General features: G+C 45.0%; 1 protein-coding gene across 1 annotated transcript in view; it reads left to right on the forward strand.

Annotated features, from left to right (window-relative positions):
* LOC144145168 (cocaine esterase-like) overlaps positions 1–5,339 on the forward strand; it is an 84,947-nt gene extending 79,608 nt beyond the window's left edge. The window contains exon 10 of the mRNA XM_077676678.1: positions 1,624–5,339. Within this exon, the coding sequence (XP_077532804.1) occupies positions 1,624–2,020 (397 nt within the window). The 3' untranslated portion in view covers positions 2,021–5,339. The remainder of the gene's footprint in view (positions 1–1,623) is intronic.
* The last annotated feature ends 4,980 nt before the right edge of the window (positions 5,340–10,319 follow it).

Here is a 10,319-nt window from a genome sequence, read left to right on the forward strand (position 1 = left end):
CTCTCTCCCCCTCGCTCGGCTGCAGCTGCCGTGCGCCGCTGTCCCTCTCCCCTTGCGCTCGCCTCCTCTCTCAGCCACCTGGCTCGGCGCGGCGTACCCCCCTATATATGCAGCGATAAACTGCCAGACCTCCGTGGGTCGGCTCGCGCGCGCTCACGGGCGAATGCCAACGGATTTTAACTTTACTCCCCCTCATAGCATCAACCCGTGCATTCGCACTTAACCATGTTCACCCTCGGGGAAATGCTTGGGAGTTTTTTTTTATGATTAAGGGAATGCTGTGGGTAGCATGGCTGGAATGTGGTGCGAGCATACCTCACTAATCGGGTTTTTGTGAAAGGAATCGCTTGGGTGACCTGGGGGTGCATTTCACAGCAGTCGCTGCAGACTGACCAGGTGCCTTCTCTTATCGGGTCACCACTGCACAGTACGTCTCGTGCGACAATTCGCTTTTCTACTCACGCTTCCGCTGTATCATCCTCTGCTTTCCTTCTTGCACTATCTTTGCTATCAGCGTCATTAAATCTCCACTGTGCTCTCTTTTATTCCCCCCTTCTGCATCCCGTTTACTTGGTTACGCCAACGCCTATGCTAAACTGCGAAAATGGGCACTTAAGAGCAGTGCTCCAATACAAAGTGGCGGCCACGGCACAGTGCATAAGCACCTACACTTTATGCATTTTGTGACGGGCATGCAGTGGTGTAGTCATGTAGTGCATGCACCCCACCCCATTACACAGACACACATGCCACTGATCAGTGCTACACACGATAATACTTTTATGGATTTCGTCGTCAACATGGGAACATTATTTACCTCATGGAGTGCTGTTTCTGTCCTAAAATTCGAAAATTGGCTACAGTAATAAATTTGCCGGCGGAGGGTATAATCATGAATCTTCCAACCCCTGGCCCGCGCTGTTCGACGAATCAGTTCTGCACTGAGCACTCGCTTCTTCGGCATTCAGCGTGAGATAAGGGACGGAAGTGATAGGTTTGTGTACATTTCTCCAAGCAACAGCACACACTCTTTGCAAGCCAAATCCCTTTTAGTCTTGTGCCTTACTTTGAGGAATATGACTGCAAAATACTTGCAGCGTACAAAGGGTTTTAAGGGAAATGTATGATGTCCCTTAGTATTAGACATGCACACACGCACACAAACGTGCACATGCACATTGAACGTGCACATTCCTATGCAAAAGTCAAATACATGTACGCGTATAAAGGCTGCCAGCAATCAGCTGTGATTGCTATTTGCTTAAATAAAAATCAGCGTAAAACGGGAAGTCTGGATTTCATCCTAAATTGTAGACTTGCATTTAGTTACTATGGTCCGCACCCGTATCCCCTACTTAGCATGATGCGTGTCGAATGTCTGAGAGGAGGTAGGGGGACTTTTGAAGTGCACCATTAAGATCTCAGTGCAAGAAGTTTTTCGTTAAAATCCATGGTGACGCTTTAACTCAGTGGCAATGCAAGAATAACATGCAACCTTTGCTCACTGGTAAGTATGAAACAAGACGCACTAAAGAAATAACCTCGACTGAAATTCTGCACTAAAACTTTCCTGTTGTCCCGTGTCAACTGATAAATGGCGGTTTTACTTGCCTCTCCACGCAGCATGGCGCCTCAATACCCAAACTTCGAGTACCCGGTTTGGCCGCGCGCAACGCCCAGCAACGTATCGGCGTACCGCATCGGCCGGTCACTGCAGTCGGGCCCCGAGTACCGAGTGGAAGCGACTCGCTTCTGGGCGGGCATTTCACCTGCGCTGTTGGGTCAGCGGGGTGGAGAAGCAGACGGCTCACGGTCGGACTCCCTGTCCACGCCGCCTGGCTATGTAGAGCCGCTGTACCGGACGCTGGCGTGGACCATGGTGGCCGTGGCCATTGCGCTGGCGCTGGCCGTCATCGTGCTCATCATTGTGCTATACAACCAGAAGAAGAGCCAGAGCTTCCGCGCCAGCTCCGATCTGGACAACTCGCGCATGTCTGGCGGAGGGTCCACACTCTACTGACAATGACCCCTTCAGCTCGAACATGCAGAACACCTATGTACATTGTACGTTTCGTGCCACGCCAATGCCCTGAACGGTTAACTGCTTGGGATATTTCCTGCAACTCAAAGAGGACAGTGGGCTTTTTTCCACCATTGCTGCAAGGGATGTGAGCAGCAATGGACAGCTGAAAATTAGCACGGAACCATTGTTCCCCAAGAGTAGGCCTACAGAGGCATTGCCACAATACACTGCAACTGGACTCTTCCGTTGGCAAGTTGGGGAAAAAGGCGCGGATCCTGCCAGTTTGAATGCGACCAGACATGCACTGAAAGTTTTTTTTCATGTTTTGTAGAAGCTTTAAGAGACGCCTACCATGTACAGATGAGGGCACAAAGACGATAACATGCAGTTATCACAAACAGTTACATTAAGCGGCTGATCTGTTGCTGATGAGTTGTTGGTTGGAATTATCACAGCAGCAGCTAGAGCCAACATAAATATTCCATATAAATTCTGCTTTGGCGCACACCATAGCACTTGTGCCAGCCTGCCTACTGTAAATTTAGCTTTGAAATGCTACCCGCTGTTGTCACACCTCTACGCTTGCAGGGTTGTACATGTAAGCAGACCAATAGGATGCTTAGTTTTGTTTTGGATGCAGGATTGCTTAGAGATGTGCATTGATAAATTATTTCTGTTACTTAAAAACTCCCTTTTCATACCCGACTCTTCTTGTAGGCAAATAATTTTATGGGGCTCTTCCCAAAATGAAATCTAAATGCGGTGCGACTCTGAGGCAACACTTCATTTTGTGGTCGCCCTTCACTCCAAGTCTTCTTCAAGGGCATTCAGATGCAATTATGCAACTTTCACTCAGTCACAGTCACTTTCGAGGAGACAAACAGTACGGCTCTTTACTTTTGGATTCTTGCCACTCGAACACAAAGTCCCAAAGACGAGTTTTGCCGCATATATGTTATCAATTGAGCAGCAGGACGCAGGCACCTTCCTTCCAAACAGGGAACATGCTGGACACTCATTTATCGCAAGAAGACTGCCCCTTAGCTTGCCAGGCTGCATCGCCCTAGATCTGGCAGCCTTTATGCCTCCTCTTCAGAATGATGTTAATGTTGGTGATTGTGGGCAGATTTAATTATTCATTAAGAGGTAGATAATACCACTTTATAGGGCATCAACTACTATGTGTGTATGTAAAATTCAGCAGACATTGAATGTGCTTCTTTCGCTTGCAGTCATATTTTCTGCACACCCTGTACTTGTCAGGAGGCTGCACATAACAATATCAACCCTCCAGTATTGCATGGACTGCTCGACTATGCAGAATATCACAAAAGCGTTGTCTGGTGGCCGTTGATTGGCTGAAAATTATTTTATTTAAAGTTCATGCACTCAGTCATTGCAACAAGGCCATAGAAACGGTTACGCCGCTGAAGGCCTCGGAATTTGGTCACTCATTTGGTAACAAAGCAGAGCAAGCCACTCACGTGCTCAAGCCAGCTGTGAACCCAATGTCAGCACACGCAAACTCAAGTATTTACAAATATTTCATGCCTCACACGTTTCCATCTTGCAGTAAATGTGCACTTGTGTGACCATGCTTTCGGTTGGGATGGCGGTGCTTGTCTGCAGTGCGTGGTTTGACCTCGAAACTACTGCAAAAACAGCGAAGGCCAGCAAATATTGTTAAGTAATCTATTGCCACAGGGACTGTGTTGCTAGTGGAAATGTGACATGGCGCTTGTTAGGAGATGCCTTTGGCTCCCACTGTCCATACCTTCACCCATATTTTTATGCTTGTGCACATGTGCACGTTCACACAGTGACTTTATAGAATGCATAAAAAATCCGCAAATGAGGAAGCTTCCGCACAGCTGTAACAGACATCTAGGTTTAATGGGCGGCCTCATTGCGATAAAAAATTCTCAGCTGCGGCCACAGCTCCCACTATAAGTGACCTCAAACTGAAAGTGGCATCTGGCACTTTGGTGGCCGCCTCTCTTTAACAAGGCCCTATTGCAAGTACTTCCTATCCACAAGGGTTTACCTCGCCACAACTAAAACACTTTCTGAAAAGCGCAGCACAAAAGAGCTTCATTTCAAGGGTGATCGGTAGCGCGGGACGTTGGAAGTACGGCAACAGCGAACTAACCCAATTTTTTATGCTGCGAGATAAGAGATACCTTCAAAGATCAAACAACAGACTAACGATACCTATAACGAACCGCCAGGACGTGAGTTCAAATCCCATCAGTGTTGCCTGATAGCCCTTTCAGTACAATTCTGCGCTGTTACAAGGTTAGACGGTGCCAGCCAGGTTGCAACTCTTTGATTTGTTGGTCGGAATATGAAAATGGGGCTAGCGGCCACATTCTGAAATAAAAATTAAGGCGAATACAGCACTACAGAGCCCTGCCAGACGTCTTGCCCACAATCGGTAGCTACGACATCAAAACATTTTTGCCGGCACAAAATGGGTGAGCCGTAAAACTTGAAGTATTGTAAAAAGACTGCGGCATTAGAAATGCTTCAATGTCCATTGACAATCACTTCCAGCGCTTCACTCAGCTGCACTAAGTCATATAGGAGTTCGCCTAATGTCGTAAAATACCCAAGAGAGGCTTTTATACGCTGCAGTTATGGTGTGATTTGTGGTTGACTCAGTTTTGGGCGGTAATAATATAACTATAACAAAGTATCTTTAACGCCCAAACTTGAATAAATGCAGAACAAAAGATTTGCATATTTTCTTTGGTTTCATTATTTTCCCTTTAAAAAATTGGCTTAAATTGTTTTAAGATGATTTTCTTGTTAGAGGGAGAGCTTGTTTTGTAAAATATACTGAGGATGTGACGTAACGAAAGCGGCATGCTTTGTACTCACGCTGATGGGAGACTTGTGGGGAACAGATACAACAGGAATGTAGTTACCGCAGGAGAAAAAAAAAATTAATCATTGTTACACATGTAGTCATGTTGGAAAACTGAAATTTGTTATTCACTGTTGTTACCGTCGCCTGAGAATGCATCATGTAGAATGTGCATATCATGTACGTGTCATGTCGCTAAACGTTGTACCACCCGTCCTGAGTCACGTCAATCTTAGAACACATGACTCAGGCCCCCAGAGAATGCTCTAACGATGACAACGAACACTTAGCCGATGTTAGTTTCTTCATACACATATTTGTACATAGTAACATATCCTTAACATACGGTTTTAACACTCCATGAGTCGTCGTCGCCACATGTTCTTGCCTGTTTTAATTTTTTTTCCTGTACAGATGAGCAAAATGAAATAAAATCTAGTGTCATTGTTACTTCAAACTGTGGTTTTCACATCTTCCTTTTATGATTTCAGTACTCCTTCAAATATTCTTGCCACCTTGAAGTGGTAAATATTTTCCCATATGGTGGAAAAAATGTTAATAACGTCACACAAGTGGTCAGCTCTGTTCTCCTAGGTGAGCAAAACAACATTGCGTTGAATTTGTTAACTCTTATTTGCAGGGGTGTGCGAATAGTGATTATTTTTAAAGTGAATACAAAGCGAATTATATTTTGTTTTATAGGTAGTGGTAGTAGTAAGGCGTCTGAGCTTTTGTACTTGGCCCTCTTGGGCGTTGGCCCGGAGAGAAAAACTCCTATTGGTCTAAAAAAATTGCAAAACCTCCGATGACCAACTTCAGGATATTTAAGAAAGTGCTCAGCATGGCGTTATTGAACTTAGTGCACAAGACAAAAGAATAGGTTCGTTCTCTGTGGATTGCGATTGGCAGTAACAAGCACTCAGCCCCACAATGAACGACTGATCCCTTATTCTAACATGATGCGGGTATCTGAGCTAACATTGATGATGATAGAAAAGAGGGCTATGAAGCCCGGGATAAGAAGCGACGGCACCAGGGGCATGCAGCATAAGGGAAAAGCGAGAACATATCACCTCCTCGTAAAGATAAAATGCTTCGAGCCGAACGTTACACACTTAATACAAAATTGAAACATTACAACAATGTCATTTAGTGCAACCTTCCAGACTTCCATGTAGCCTTAGACTTCAACGCAACCTTCCACGTAGCCTGTGTTGATGCGGCTGAGTAAATGTACTTGGCGACGGCGGCGCTCCTCACCAGGCGCACGCTCACGTGCGCTCTATTTTTCTTGGTATTTTTGTGGTAACGCTGGACGGCCGAACTAAATACTGCGCTGTTCGAGATAAGCGCGGCAGATCAGTTCACGACCTTTCCATCGTTCACGCACGCACCAACGTAGCAGCTATAGTAACGTGCAGAGTCCTATATTCTGCACGGGTGGCCTCGCTACTGCAGTGCTCGATTTTGAAGTGGCGATTTCGAAATGGTGAAGGCCGCTTGTGCCTTCGAGCCTTCGACTGTCTTCTTGATGCTCCGACAGCGCTGTAACTTACCGAGGCCCATGGGAGCTGGGAGGTCTCCTGTGCGCCAGCGGGCGGGGAACACTTCATCAGGGTTACGTCTGTCTTTAATCCTATAATGTGACGTATCCCTGTTTACGGAGAAAAAAAAGAGTACGCACTGCACGGATACCGCCCAACAGTATATCCTAAGGCGAAAAATTATACAACTATTTTTGAGGCACTGTGCTTCAGCGGGCGGAGTTGCGTGTTCAATTTATTTTATTTGTTTTATTTAGCAATACTGCTAGCCCCAACGTGGGGCCATAGCAGAGGGGGTGTACATGGTACAAGAACAAAATCAACAGTACAATACCGAAGTCAGAACACAGAACAATGCACTTCAAACAACATGGAAAAGATTTCACATGCAAAGCAAAAAAAAAAAAAAGCAAGCATGGCTATGCAGATATCAATTTTTCAAGTTCCTCAATACTGGTTGATTCAATAATTTTACTGTCGAGCTCATTCCATTCTTTGACAGTACGCGGAAAAAAGGAATACTTGAAAACATTATTTTTGGGCTGGAAAGGAACGACAGTGTGTTTGTGACGTTGTCTGGTAGAATAACCGGTAGAGAAGTTTAAGTATTCACCTGTGGTGCTATTTATCCGACCATTAACTATCTTAAAGAAGAACAACAAACGGGCAATTCTATTCCTTTCTGATGTTTGTTTCAATCCGGCTTTGGCAACCAATTCAGAGACTGACGTTGGGCCGTATTTATTGAAAATAAATCTGACAGCCTTGTTTTTGATTCTATCTAGTTTATGGATATTGACATTGGTGTAAGGATCCCAAATAATGTTTCCATAATCAAGAATGGGTTGGATACGAGATTTGTATGCTAAAAGTTTAGTGTCATATGACGAATATCGAAGAGAACGTCTCAAAAAATGTAATTTCATCATTGCATTATTAGCTATGTAGTTGATATGTCGATCCCAGTGGAGGTTGCTACATATATGCAAGCCTAGATACTTGTACTCGGTTACTCGATTTAGGATATTTCCATCAGCTGTGTAATTATAAACAAGGGGACACTTCTTATTTGTTATCGACATAGCCACACTTTTCTTATAGTTGACACACATTTGCCAAGAACTACACCATTTCATTATCGGCCGGGGAGGTTGCGTTTGTGACGAATTCGCTGACGCGGATGTATACCCTAACCTACTAAAAGCATGAAAATACATTGTTGAGCAGTTTACGGCATTGTTTTGTTTTGTGACTGTATTACCTTGCTTTGTGAAGGTCAGGCATGCTTGAGACAAAAAAAAAAAGAAAGCAATTGGGGACGTAGTATCTTAAAAGGAGTAGTAGAATTTAATTTTTTTGTTTATTGTTATATAACCATAAATTCAGTTACGTGGTCACATGTGTAACGATTGCTTTGTTGACGGCTTTTTATGGGGGAAGACCATGTAACAAGAAAACCTGCGGCGTCCACCTTAATACAGCAGAAACCAGCAGCTAGCCAACTTGCATGAACAAAAGGTAAGGAATTCGAGAATAGCAAAAATAAACCATACGAGAAACATTCTTTAATCTATATAACTGTGGCACATTTGGTGACGGCACATATGATTCTTATGTAGTTGTTATATAGTCGGACTCGTATATAGTTTTGGAAAGCTGCTACTAGGGAAGGGCATAGACGTGTCATGCCGATGCGAATCTAGGCGGGCTTGCGCAAGTGCAATTCCTTCTCTTTCTATCTCTCTCGTTTATCCATAGGAAGGGAATGATATGAGAAAGAGTATAGTGAATGCTTTTTGAAAATCGCTTGAAGTCATTTAGCTGTCAGTTTCAGCTTAACCTGGGGTGTGTCGGCTGCGGAAGAAGAGACCGAACAATTACCCAAGAAACCGCTGTATTTTGCCCAAAAAGGAATACAGTCGAACACGGATATATCGAACACGGGTATATCGAATTATTGTCTATATCGAACTCATAAATTATCCCCTTGAAAATTCTGTGTAAAAGTATAGGAATTCGTACGTTTATATTCAACCGTATTTTTCCCGACATTGGGTATATCGAACGCCGCGCGAGCTGGAAGGTGCTCTTCGGCGGTCGCTGCACCCCCGATTGAGGTTGAGGGGGATGTGGAGAAATGCGCGGGCATGGCGAAGACTGGCTCACGGAACTAATCCCCCCTACCGGAACGAATTTGCGCTTGCCCAGTCGGCCCCGCTACCGGCCGCCGTAGCGTTAGCAAACGGAGCCCGGTATGCTACATCTCTCTAGGCACACAAGCCCGAACGCTCCGAAAATGTGACAGTGTGAGGTAAGGATTCCCCGACGGCACACGTTCTTTTTTTTTCGGCTGCGTACGTTTCCCGGCTTGCCGAAAAAGATTTTTTTTTCTCTCTCTCTGGGTCTGTCTTCCCCCGATGTCGTCTCGGGAAAGGGAAGAGGGAACGAAGGCGCTGACGGCCTCCTCCTTCTTTTGCATTTTGCTGCTGTTGCTGCTGTTTGGCGAGTTGTCCCGCACCTTTCGGAGATCACTGTTTCTCTCGGAGATGACAATCGCGAGCGCTTTGTTGGAGTCCGTTCAGAGAGCCTTGGAATTGTTACCTTCAAAGTTCTAGTTTGTTATAATTCTAATTCTAATTTTCTAGAATTAGAAAATTAGAACTAAAACTAGTTGTTAGAACTACAACTAAAACTATAATTGTTAGAATTAGAACTAGAGCTAGAACTAGAACTAGAACTAGAAAATTAGAACTAGTTGTGCAGCCTCGAAAAGATCGAGACCAGCGTCTTTAATTTCATTTCCAGGACGAAGAAGCAGGCCAAGATCAGCGATTTTTTTTTCACGGAAAAAAAGCGTCCTGTTGTGTCGTGAGTGCGAAATTAGTTGTCATTATTGAATGCGACGATCGGTAAGTGATCTTCCGCCATAGGTGAGGTCTCAGTGCCCATATTTTTTATATCGAATTTTTCATATATCGAACTATTTCGCGATCCCCTTGGAGTTCGATATATCCGTGTTCGACTGTATAGCACAACCGAGATATAATGAAATGCCACCGAAGTCGCGCCATCAGTGCTCTCAGCAGGTTCACACAGCTAGAAATGAGCGCAAGCTGCCCCAACGTGATCACGCCAACGTTGACATTGGGCAGAGAAAAAAAATGACGCTGCAGAGGCTCAATATACGGCGGAATCATAGAGTTGCTCCTGGTGACGCCTATGCTCCTGCACGAGTAGAGAGGTCACCGGCGTGGGACAGGCAAGCGCGATTTAAATAAACAGAAAGCACGCAAAGTGTCAAGTGGGTAAGTGATGACATCCATTTCGGCTGCGACGACTTTGATGTCAGCGATGAGCCGTCCAGACGAAACAGTGCTGGAAAGAAACGTAAAAATAGAATCAGAGTTCACCTGGCACGTTAAACGTTCGCTAAGAAGGCAACATATATATGTGAAGTAGATAAGCTACAAATTTATTGCGCCCTGTCGGAGTAAGTACAATCCTTCAAATCCTTAGACAGCTAGTCCTTACCCTTACGAAGCATGAGGCGGATACACAGAATGCGAAGCCGGAGTATTTTATTCGGCCGGCAGAATTGCATGGGAAATAACTTTTTGGCGTCTTCCTGCATGCGCGAAAGGGTCTCTCTCTAAAAAGCAGATCGTGATTCCGCTCCGCGTTAGACAGGACTCGGGAGCGGGATGAGCCGTCGCTAGGCAGGAGCACCCTTCGATTACCCCAACCAGAAAATTCAGTAAAGATGATGAATGCTTTGTAAGATATAAGAACCGGTATGTATCAGGTGGGAAAGTTGCAGAGGATTCCCGAGCGTGTCGTTGTGACACGAGAACGGAAAAGTGGGCGAGCGATTAACTTGGACACAAAC

This window comes from Haemaphysalis longicornis, unplaced genomic scaffold (genome assembly GCF_048455015.1).
Source record: "Haemaphysalis longicornis isolate Haplotype H1 unplaced genomic scaffold, Haemaphysalis longicornis Haplotype H1 scaffold_1, whole genome shotgun sequence".
Classification (NCBI taxonomy): domain Eukaryota; kingdom Metazoa; phylum Arthropoda; class Arachnida; order Ixodida; family Ixodidae; genus Haemaphysalis; species Haemaphysalis longicornis.